Genomic DNA, 12,360 nt, shown 5'->3' on the forward strand with positions numbered 1-12,360 from the left:
ATGCATTCGTTCAGTGACTTTGGTGCTCGTGTCCTCCTCTGTATAGGACTTGCCCAGAAGCAGTTAAGGTATATACAAGCAGTTTTTTAAGCTGCAGCATATTGGAAGAAGACTGAAAGCAATAAGGAGTTCAATGCAGCTCAGAAACTGTCTTGCATGATTACTCTGTCTTCACAAACCAAGTCAGGCACAAAGGGAAATAAAAATAACCAAGGCTGGAGCTTTGAAGCTTCAAGAGAGGGAAAAAAAAAAAGTCTGTGCCCTCTTTTCCAAGCACAAGTGAAAAACTACATTAACTAAAAAGAGTGCTTGGCCCCATGCACTGTGCCATATTGACAACAGCAACTGCAATTTAATCAAAAAGCCTCTATTGGCAGAGCATGGCACCTTGATGGAAACATTCCTCCCACAGAGGGATGAACTTGTGTGTTAGCTTGCAGAGAGCCATCCTCCCTGCTGATGTAAATCCTACAACCCCCTTCAGCCTGACGAGCTGTACCAGTCATCGCCAGCAGGGAGGCTGCTCCGAAATCTCTGGGTGCGAACCAGGGCACACTTAAAAAAAGCATTTTCTCACTCCATCACTCCCATCCACTCGTCTCCTGGACTAAATTACAAGAAAACTGACTCTTCTCCATCATTCCCATTACTTAAGTGATATTAAATTATTCAAATGACTGGTTAAGCTCCAGCCTTATTAATTCAAGCAGAAAGTGTGGAAGGGGGAAGACTGACAACAGACACAGCAATTCACTTCCTATATCCTAGCAAATATATACAAGTACAAGGAGTCCGTTTTCCAGAAATTCAACTGGTGTGCACTGAACGCGAGCAGGGTGCCCACGGCTGCAGATTGTGTCACATGAAGAAGATGCCATCTCAAAAGAGTGCCAGTTAAGAAACTGTTGTGTGAAAGACTTAATGTGACCACATGGATACGTTACAAAGGGCTTCTCCTTCGCTACAGAGCATCTACCAATCCTCCTTCTCCATATATATACACATATATACACATACACACATAGAGAGATGGATAGATATAAATACATGTGCGCACACACACATATATATATATTTTTATATATATATATATATTCTTCTCCAGTTTTTGGAGTGGTTACAACTACTTTAGTCTAAAAGGCATCCTAAGGGCACTTCCTGGCTCTAGCAATAAAGTCCATCGTATTGTGGAGAGAAGTAAAGGGAATATCATTGAGGGAGAAGAAGAGAACAGTTTCCTATCTTGTATAATATCATGTCACAGGCTGACACCTCTGAAAACTATCATTGTTGTTTCTGAGCCCAGATATTTTCTCCCTGTGTTCCAGGAGAGCACATGTTCATCTTGTTCAATTGCTGTGTACAGAGGTGCCACTATGCGATTTTTCCCTTTTTGGTGGATAAGTAGTTGCTTCCAAATAGTTTGGACTGTATGATACAATATCCTGTGCATCATTTTTTGTTGGTTTGTTTAAAGGGAGATTAAAAGAGTTTTGCTTTTTTCTTCATGTCGTTGCGTCTCCAGAGAGGTAACTTGTCAAACTCCTGTATCGTCATGCCAAAGATTTCTTGAAAAACTTCAGGTGCTAAGTGACGCTTTAAAAAAACAAAAAGAAGGAGAAAAGGCAATGGTCAGTCAAAGCCAAAGAGACACAAGAGGAGGCAGGAGTGCCTTAGGTATTTCATGTCACTGTGTAAGAGCCATTGAGAGAAATAAAAGTGCTTTGGCAATACACTGATTCGAGTCCTCATGAACTCAAGTGTTCAATGAATCAATAACATTTTGCAACTTGTTAAGTCTGAGAAGTTTCCAAAGGAAATCAGAACTATTTCAGTTGCTGAATAAGCAAGAGACATAAGAACGATTTATCTGAAGTCACCCAGCAAGCAGTGACAGAGCAGGGAACCAAGCCAGGTCCTGCACGCCCTGCCCCAGGCTGTAGCTTGTCCCCTCGCTCACATATGGGAGTTCAAACAGACTCTGGGTTGCAGGAGAGCTTTGCAGAAAGGCTGCAGGTTGACATGCTACATTTGAAGTTCTGAGATGATGCCTGGCCGGATTAACCATCCAGCACATCTCCCTGCTGTCAGTAGGGAACATTTGTTTGGTGCTGTCCTGTGCACAGGTTACTTCTCGTTCAGCTGCTTTAGAGTGCACTGGATGGGGAAAGTGTCTACCTGTGGCACTAATATAACACAGCATTGAATTCTAATTATCAATCACATATCTACTAGTCTAAAAATGTGCATTAATGGTTACTTAAACAAATTTCTGTGGCCCTTTCCATCCAGAAAATGAACTAACTGCAAATGACTTAAATATCCCCAGCCTTCCACTGGGCTGCTTAAATCTTCCTAATCCACAAAGTTCTAAACAATTTTGATTTGTTGGCAGAAATTTAAATCCTCAGCCAACTCACAGGACTCGTGGATGAGTTAAAGAAAGTTAGGCTTTGGATCCTCAAGGATGGCTGACAATGACTCTTAGCTAAGAAGTGATCCAAGATCAAACAAAGTACTGGTCTCCATTCCATTATGGAGCTTATTACTAGAAAACCACCGATTTCGCGGTTTTCACTGTTTTACAAGTATACAATTAATTGCTTGAAAACATAAGGGGGTCGTGAGAAGCTCACTCGAGGAGCAGAGAGACAGAGATGTGGGACTCCTGGCCCAGCACCCTTCATGGAGAAGCGGCTGCTTCCCTGCTCCGTGCTTAATACTCTCCCCAGCCTAGCGAGGACCCAGACTTCAGTGTTTTCAGCTTTCAAGTGTGCAACAACAAACAACTTCAGCAGGAAAGAGCATTTAGGAACTTGCTTCTCTTACCTCAAGCCTGGTTCTGTCTACATCTTTTAGTATTTTATTTCGCCCTCTGTTGGTCACCATGAGCATTTCATATGGAAAAATCTGTTAACAATGTATAAAAGGGGGAAAAAGAGATTTATTTACATTCTAAGGCAAAAAGAACACAACGTGTCTCATTTTCATCGCTACACAAACGTTTGGTTTCTTTTTCAAAGGAAATCACCTCACTTTTTCCCCCCTAAAGCTGCATGAAAGGCAGGTCAGTCTGGACATAGTAAAACTTGGTTAGTATCAAATTGCCACTGTGTACCTGCCTGCTCCATGGATTTTTATGGTGCATATAATAGAGCTGACTTTGGTCAGACAGTCCTCTCTAGTCAATATACCTCCTCATTCACTAATGTATAAACTTGAGAGTTTATTAAGGTAAATATATTTGGCATTCTTTGGTCTAACTGATGGTTGCCAAAGTGTGGACAGCTCTAAAGAAACAGACACTTAGTGGATTTTTAAAAAGGAACCACATGAAATTACATCAGAAAAAACAGCAAACTGTGAATAAGCAAGATATCGACTGGTGGGGGCCACTGCATTAATCAAAATGCATCACATGATCTTCCTTGCCTTTTTGGATAGTTAAAGAATTCAAACAACTGCCCATTGTGCTTGCTGGCTGTGCAAAATACACACCTTTGTAGATGTATTTGTCTTACACACTTTCATCTAATTCAGAAGACTATGTGTCCAGCACATCTCCCATTAATGTTCCCCTTGCTTTCCCTTTACATTGCAAACTTATACAAATCAGTTATCGACCAATAATCAATTCCTGAATGCATAAATGATTTAGTAAAATGTTTACTGTTAGTGGGTCTCAAACCAGTTTAGTCCAACAGAAACACAATGCTGCTTAGAAAGGATTTCAGAAAACCATGTGCCTTAAAATCAGTTTCTGGAATCGTCTCTGGCAAATAAAACTCTGGTTTAGGATTTTTCCCTTGGGCAGGTACTTCCGTAAATGCCTGGAATGAGTGCGGAGAGCTCATGTTCCATCCGACAGAGCCTCTCCATAGCCCTTCTCATCGCTTGTCTCTGCCGAGCGGGAACAGAGCGCTCCAGGGAGGGTCTCATCCAGTTCTACTGAAGCCAATGAAGTTTTTCTGCAGACTTCAGTGACAACTGGCTCAGCCTTTTCTGTTATTTATGGATCTTGTTTTACTTGCCCACTGAGAACAAGACTGAGACCACCAAAACTCTCCTGGAGAGACAGCTGAAGTATTATCAAATGCTATTAATCCAATTATTTTAACATCAGAAGAAAGTCAAGCTAATCAGTCTCCATGCAGAATCAGGCAATTAAGTTCATTCTATTGTCAACAATTATCTCAATGAACTTTTTAGAAATAAAATAAGATTCAGGCACCAGTGAACACACCACTGAGTTTATTGTAAGTAATAATAATCTAAATAATGTGTGCTTACATACCAATTGTAAGTTATGATTCTCAGGAGATTCTGACATTGTCACAATTGTACAATTAAGTCTATACTTTGAATTACATTGCTTATGTTTGATACTGGCTACCATATACAGCATTATAGGAAACTTAAATGTAACTTTTCATATTTAAACAGGAGGAGTTGAAGTCAAGATCTACGGTCAAAAGTACATTTTACATTTAGGTATTCACAGCAAGGCATGGCTCAGTCTGGGGTGCCAGGATGCACAAATTCTGTCCTTTCTGAAGAACCATTCAGTAAGATTTTGTCATTCTTATTAATTTTCACTTTTCACATGTTCCATGCTGACTTTGAGTTTGTTTCTTTTACTTTACCAAGTTTAAGTAAATGTCAGACCACTCATGTGAATAAAAATACTGCCAATTCACACAAGGGTCTTCATAAACATCAACAGAAAGCGACCTACTATCTCATGAAAATTCCCATAAATTTTATCACTAATAATCCCGACAGAATTTGTCACCCAAAATAACATTCCAAATCCCTGGGTGCATCAACAGCAGCGGTGGCTGTAACAATGTCTATTGCACTGAAAGATAAATTATTTGGAATAAAAAGTATCTCAGGAGTTGGGGACGTCCCCAAGGTCTTATTTATATAATATATAAAAACACTTGTTAATATACATTGCACTGCAGTCTCAGCTTATAAAGCCAGGGTTATTGCCTTGTACAGTTTGTCTGGAGGTGACTCGGAAGCACAAGTATAATCTGGTTTGCAAAACGAGCTCCTCACTTAGGTGCAGAAATACTGAACCTTGTAACTTTGGCAAAATCATGATTTCTTGGAAGGTTCACCAGCAACAGAGAAAGTTGCAAGATTTAAAACACAGCCCTGGTTGAATCCCCTTCTGTATATTATTTTCATTTTTGACTCAGGCAGCTCTAGTCCTAGCTGCGAAAGCATTATAATTTATATCTTGTATTTAGCTGACATTCTATCTTTTTTCCAATACATCTCCCAAAGAATTTCTCATCTAGAGAACTCAACGCTATTGACAGGTGTCAGACTAATAGCGCTGAGAGCTAAGAACAGATCCAGACAGACATGTAAGTATCTAACTTCAATTTGAAACAAAGATCCATGTATTTCATTAATTTTTAAATCAAGACAGCCTCAACACTGTGTTATGAGCCACAATAATCTGCATCTCTTTTCCAACCTGACAGATGTGAGGCTTCCCCATCGAGTTTGCCCTGCTGTTTTGGCTAGTGGAAGCTTGACATAGAACTTGCTCTTGAGCATCTTCAGTATCTTTGTTTTGTCTCTGGAAAATTCTCAGCCTGCCTGAGCCCTAACACCTGAGACGGGCAAAGTCCAGAACAAAGGGAGAGGTTTGGCACATAAGGAACAGGGAAAGGTACAGAGAAACAAAAGAACTACGACATTTCCCACATTTTATCTGCATTTCACAGTCAAATCTTCACTGTCTTGAAGGAAAGTGAATAACATCTGCACTTGCCTTTGGCTCCAACATGTTAGGCATAGATACTCCTCTGTCCATTCTCATTCCAGGGACATGACCATCCGGAAGGGACTGCATCGGATACAGGTATACATCAGACACAGAGGTTACACACACAGAGGGAAAAGGCACTCGAGCAGTGGTGAAAACAAAGGTGAACTGGCCCTGAGACTTCCTTCAAGTCTTAATATTTAGTCTTGTTCTATAGATCACAAGTTTACCACTTCTCTGAGGCATGCAGAGGCATCCTTCCATCCTCAATGCCATCACAGCCTCTGTCACTGCTCAGGCTGGCGACAGCTCCCTGACGAGGTGACCAACGTCACTCCCCAGGTGGCCATGGGGACCCCAAGAGAGTGGTGGGCCCTTTCCCACCCCAGTGGCTATGTAGGGTTCTCCTCTGGACAAATATGCAGAAGCATTAATTCAGATCCCACCCAACAGCATAAAAAGCACTTCTCCACCTCTGGGCTTTCCTTCCTCTCACTTACTGTATCAGCTCAGGGATTGTTATTTTTCTTTTTTATCTCTAAAACGGGAAATTCTTACTATGAACACAAACAGGGATAGGGTAAAAAGGTGCTGTTTTGACAGAGGTACTGTTCCTAATGAAATCATGTTTTGAGTAAAATACATGGATAACTCCTCTTTCCTCCCACAATCTTATTCTCTTTCCAATCATCATGATTTTGATACAACAATAACAAAAGTATCCAACTAATTAAACTTTGTCTTAGATTGCGATTTCATACTGTGATTGTGCTGAGGAGCCAACCAGACTCAAACCATTCTAGAAAAAACCCTGCAGACAGGATTTGGAGTAAAAGTGTTTATATTCACAAGCACACCTCTTACTGGCTCATCTGTGATGGCAGCACTGTAGAAAACTACTGACCAGCCATCATGTCTGGAGAGCAAAAGCCAGGGTTAAAATGAGAACTTCAAGGCTCCTGGTATGGGAGAAAATTGCCTCCAGAAGAGACTTCCTAAATGTCAGTGCTAGAGAGGGTGGAAGTAAATCCACCCTCAGCTGTCCCAGGAGGACTATTATAGATAACTCACGTACAACAGCCAGTAGATTTTTCAAAGCAAATCACAGAACTGGTGTGAGCTGTCTCACTCCAGCTCTGGGGAGGTAACAAGGAGGAATCTGAGGCTGTGCCTGGTTTTTGTTGGTAAAAGTCTACATTGATGACTATGCTTAAACATGCAGGAAAATCAAAGCTATTGTCTTAAGAAACCCTTCCCTGTAGCAGGAATTCAAACTTCAACAAGGAAGTAGATGCTTTTAGTTCTGTTGTCAGTTGATTGATGAAAACCTGTACTCTACCTGGAAATCTGAAAAGAAAAAGAAATCTCATCAGCTTCAGAGTGTGGAAGAACAGCAATTACAATCTATCAGATAACCCTTGTATCTTTTGGTCTGCCCAATCTTTTCAAAATGCCACCCCATTCTCTAAGGCCAGTAACATTACTACTTTCGGGCTTCATTTGCAAAGAGTCAAACACTCCAAACACTGCAGCCCTTTTCATTTTGAGCAACCTTCTCATTCAGGAAAATCAAGTCACTTTGGAAATATTAAGAGACACAAAACCACAATCAAGTGAATAAATAGCCAACTAAAATTCAAATGTGTAGAGCAGGAATCCCTTCACCTAACTTCTGCCACCAGGCAGCTATCTAGATTCCTCCAGAATCTATAAGGAGACACAGGCACCAACAGAAGATGTCTGATTGTAGGGTATCTAAGATCATTGGGATCAATATCACTTTGGAGATAACGAGACTTTCAGCTCAAACCACTGCAAAACATTAACTCTCAAAGTTTCATAAATATCATCAATATTTATTAGGAAATGATTGAAATCAGAGCTCAAAGTCATAAAGAAAATAAATGAGCAGCAACAGGGATTAGAAGATACTACCCTCCTTTCTTCACTGTGACACATTATTTCAGACTGTGCGACGTAATTTTCAAAGGAAGAAAACACCATAACAGAACCAGTACATATTCCTTATAATATACACATTACCTGCCTTCCATTTGCACCAATTCTAAAGCAGTTCTTGCTATAAACAAAGATCAGCTCCACACAGCAAAATAAACCCAAACTCTTTAATAGGTATTGGTGGAGTTTGAGTTAATTGTTGAGTTTCCCAGAGAAAGTTAAAATGTACCGAGGAAATACAAAGTAACCACATCCACAGCCTTAAAGTAAAACAGCAGAACCGATCAAACTCATTCACTACCGAAGTGACACGTAAAAAGGCTCCTCAGCCTTACCTCTAACACCACCACTCACATCCCCATAACTGTTGTACTGACCAAAATCTGTAGACACTGGCTGTAACAGGAAAAGAGGGACACGCACATAAATTCACAGTTCATGACTTCACAAGCAGGTTGGTATATGGGGAGGAATAAGTTGCTTCAAGCCTTCCCCCCCACCCTCTTCAATTTTCACAATGTTTCTTGCATTGCTTTCTTGCGTCTTTAACAATGTAGTTTGTGGGAAGGGAAATTAGGTTTTGACTGACTTCAGATGGCCTTACAAGCAAGTTTGATCAAACTGAATGTCCAATACAGTTAATACAGAAATAAATACCATGGATAACTAAAGCCACCTTTTGCTTCTCAAAATCAACATCTCCTTACCCTATGAAGTCCATTTTTTCCATAGCCAGGGAGAGAGGAAGTTTTGGAGGCTGAAGAATGTGCTGTTGAATGAGGAAGGGAAAAATGTTTTTAATGGAAAAATCCCAGGGAACCTCAAAAATGAGAACATTTGAGGAATCAACTAGCACAAAAAACCCAGTTAAAAGAATACATTCAATCAAAATGTCAGCCAATTGGTTGCGTTTGGAATATGCAGCCCCTCTGGTAAATGTTGCTGTTTTCTGTCCCTGGAAGGAGAGACTAAACAGTGACAGGAACCACCAGTTTAAGCAAAATGAGTTATTGCAATTTAATAACCCAGCCTATTAGTATGTGTGTGATGTACCAGTCAGTGAATATTTTATTTCACTCCTTATCTCCATTAGAAAAATCTCTCTCCTCAAAATTGCTTGAAAATCATCAACCTTATATTTCTTTTAATTAAAAAAACAACCCCAACACTCTTCCCTCACCAAAACCAGCTAATGAATTAGGTCGCTCTTTGAGAGGAGAACACCACAATTCACTTATCAAGCTGTCTTCCCAGTGGCTTCTCTTCTGGGAGACTGCCTGATACATGTATACGTGGTGCTCACTATACACTGTTCTTTATTAGCTTTATTGCCTACATGAATTACCTGGAGAATCGTATCGACTGGCAGAAAGGGCTGACCTATCGCGACTCTCCTTTTCCATCTCTTCTTTCAGTATCAGTTGTCCCAGACCAGAGTTGAGCTATAAATGGCAATTAAAGAAAAAAATAAAATCAAGGCATCAGTAGAAATTGCTTACAGAAAGCAAAGGGGCACTTTTTGGATGCTGTTCAGAACCAGCACGAAGACAAGCTCATAACCACCTTCATGAGCTGCTCCTCCTGCAGCTGCCGGCGCCGCTGTAGCTCCTCATCATCTTCCTCTCTGCCGCTCGATCTGCGCCTCATGTCAGCTCCTGCTTCCACAAAACCACAGCACAGACAGAACTTGGTGTATCAGTGCAACCGCCGCTTGAACGTTTCAATGCTACTTCAAAGTCCTGGTCAGTTTGATTTACTGAACAAACAAAGCAGCATTTTCTGGCAGATTCAAAAGACCTTTTCAAAACTCACTCTTAACGAAACTCTCTTGGATAGCCTGCCCTGTGGCTACCGGGCTTCTTATAGAATTAACAAGAAGTGCACGTGAGTTCCAAACCAAGCAAGTCCTGGATACAGAAGCCATGAATCAATGTAACAGAAAAAAAGGAGCTCAGATTGCTATTTCTGGAAATATGGGGTTTAACGGCACCACTAACGGTACCAGTGGCTCAAAACATAAAGTCTAATTTACATTTATACTTTTATCTAGACTCAGAAAAGCAAATTTGAATTAACATTTCAAATGGAAAATTAAATTACATTAATCTGCTAAATGGACACTCATATCTGGAATAAGGAAGCCGTTATTTTTAGTCTAAAATGAAGCAAACTGATTTGATCCATTGGGAAAAGCTGAAATTAACTAAGAGGTGTCCTACATTTTAGTTCTGTACTGGTTTTGAATGATCTTTATTTTATTGAATATCATTAAGAAATAGTCCAATTTGGACATGAGGACACGTGCATGAATACACAGAATATGACTGCTGCAAGCAGTACTTTTTCCTGATATAGTTATTCACCAATCCCGTGCTAGAGAAACTCAGTGTTTTATTTGAATGAAAACTAAATTTTGCATCTAAAGTATCAGAAGGTTTCTATCAACTGAATGTTTTGAGCAGCAGTGTTAAATTTATGCTAGTGTGGAGAGAGATAAAAAGTTATGGAGAAATTATCTGTGTTTAAATTATTTATTGTTTTGTTTGGTGTCTCAGGCTTTTGCAAGGCTTGTCACTGCAATACCAGTAATACTCCCTTTTTTGACAGCTGAGCTCATTCTAGCTCTGTAAGCAAAATATCACACTCAAAGTCAGACAACAAGCTGAAAAACCTGGGGCTTGTGGGTTTGCTTTCAGCGATTAATCTTCTATGATGCCTTTTTATTTCTCAATAAAATATGTCCACGAGCACAATTTTATCTTTATAGTTTCCAAACAGTCCTGTTTAGCTTCTCAGGTATAACAAAACCACCTGATAGCCAACATACAAAGCAGTTTCAGTAGAGACTTTAAAAGTTGTCATTCACTGCCCTGAGACTGAGAGGCAAGATTCCACACAAAGGCTCCACCTGAGACATGGGGTACAATGATACTGCAGTTATCCCAAGCATTGTCTGGAGAGTTTCAAGTATGTAGATGTTATCACTGTGACTTTAATGTTTGTCAGGTTGAAATCCTATATAAAACACATGTTCAAAAAATTGCCACTGCATATGCAGCCCCTTTAGTTGGTCACTGATCTCTCCCACCCTGTGTCTCCTCTCCCAGCACTTCTATGAAAATCCCATTGCAATGAAAACCATCCTCTCCTCCACAGAAGCCTGGAACAGGTAACACCTTCAGTGTTTCAGACATGACTTCATAAATGAACCAGGCTAAACAGCTTATTTTATGCTATGGGGGCCAATAGAAATTAACAGAGGAAAAAGAAAAATGCAAAACAAAAATTTAAAATGATCATGGACATGATTTAAACAAAAGATACCTGTAGTGCAACAACACAGAAGGAAACCACAAAGTCTGTAGAAAGAATAACTCTGAAAATCAAGAATTTTTTAGTCCATTCACAGTTCCACATCAGTCATTGCTTCTTGCCATGTGGTTGGAAGCAATCATATTTTCTGTGGAATATTTGCTATTAGATTAGGACTAAAAGATTAAATAGACAATAACTGAAAGAAGTCAGGCTTGTGTGCCACACCACATGTTTTAAGCAAAACCTCTTCTACTCAATGTGATTCAACAGTTTTAAATTCACAGACATGGAGGTCTCACCAGAGAACTGCACTTTGTGCAAACACCTGGAGTGGACACAATCACTCCCCATTTCTACAGCTCCAGTATTCATCTGCTTTGGTTACCGGTACCTTTTAAGCCGCATTGCTTGTATCATTTTTTTTGCATACCTATGGCCGCAAGAGAGGGAGGACCTGGCCAGTGGTCCGTCTCAATCTTTGGGATCTCGTTGGGTGCTGGTGCATGAGCTGCTGGGAACTTGGAGGACTTGATGATATCCTCGGAGGACTTGCTCTGTGCTGCCAAAGCAGCTGCATCTAGATGGCAATCAGGGAACTTAGCTATGTCATAACTTGCATCAGTATAAAGGTCTTCCTTATTTTGGCAAAATTTTATACTTTACAAGAAGTTATATTCAAAAGCAAACATGCTCATGTTTTGCTTTTCTAATTGCAATTTGAAGCAAAGTAGTGTCTTTCTCTTGCCAAGAGATTGGAATCAAACCTTCCTCTCCTCCCTCTTCCCCACCCCCAAAATAACCCCAAATCAGCTTTGGATTTTACTGGGATAGCACAGTGTTAGAATGATTAGGCAAGAGTGAGAAAACTCAATCTAACAGTATTTGCCAGTATCTCTTAAGGACAACTGATTATCAGTGAAGACGAAGCCAGATTTATGTACTGATCTGTCTTTCCTCTAGGGCAAGAAAACAAATAGCTCAGAGGAACAGCACTAATTCTAACTCTATTGATGCTAATTATTTTCTATGTTTCTGTGAAAAGCTGCAAAACAAAAAAAGAAATCTGAAACAAATATGTTTATTTAGTGAGTGGATTTTTTCTTTCTGCTGCATGCCCTTGCTTATAAGCATGCAGTAGTAATACAAGCAGATGTGAGTTTATTAATAAATAGTAAACTCCATTCAGATCAGCTTGGCAGGGAAAGGCACTTGCAATGAAATGAACCTCATCAATAAAATATCTCAGTAGCGGGGCATCCACTTCAGATTTCACTCTAAGCCAAAGTCTCTTAAAAGCATGT

At 40.0% G+C, this 12,360-nt stretch overlaps 1 protein-coding gene across 12 annotated transcripts in view; it reads right to left on the bottom strand.

Annotated features, from left to right (window-relative positions):
• Positions 1-1,082: 1,082 nt before the first annotated feature.
• Positions 1,083-12,360, bottom strand: part of ABLIM1 (actin binding LIM protein 1) — a 196,473-nt gene continuing 185,195 nt past the window's right edge. For 8 of the 12 annotated variants that reach the window (XM_065843401.2, XM_065843402.2, XM_065843406.2 and 5 more), the window contains 6 exons: positions 11,490-11,636; positions 9,308-9,399; positions 9,090-9,186; positions 8,452-8,513; positions 8,080-8,140; positions 5,873-7,132 (listed from right to left, as the gene is read on the bottom strand). In XM_065843401.2, coding sequence (XP_065699473.1) covers positions 7,095-7,132; positions 8,080-8,140; positions 8,452-8,513; positions 9,090-9,186; positions 9,308-9,399; positions 11,490-11,636 — 497 coding nt within the window. In that variant the 3' untranslated portion in view covers positions 5,873-7,094. The other 4 variants (XM_071812181.1, XM_071812180.1, XM_071812176.1 and 1 more) reach the window with 4 other exon arrangements.

The sequence above is a fragment of the Patagioenas fasciata genome, chromosome 8, assembly GCF_037038585.1.
Source record: "Patagioenas fasciata isolate bPatFas1 chromosome 8, bPatFas1.hap1, whole genome shotgun sequence".
Taxonomy (NCBI): Eukaryota; Metazoa; Chordata; class Aves; order Columbiformes; family Columbidae; genus Patagioenas; species Patagioenas fasciata.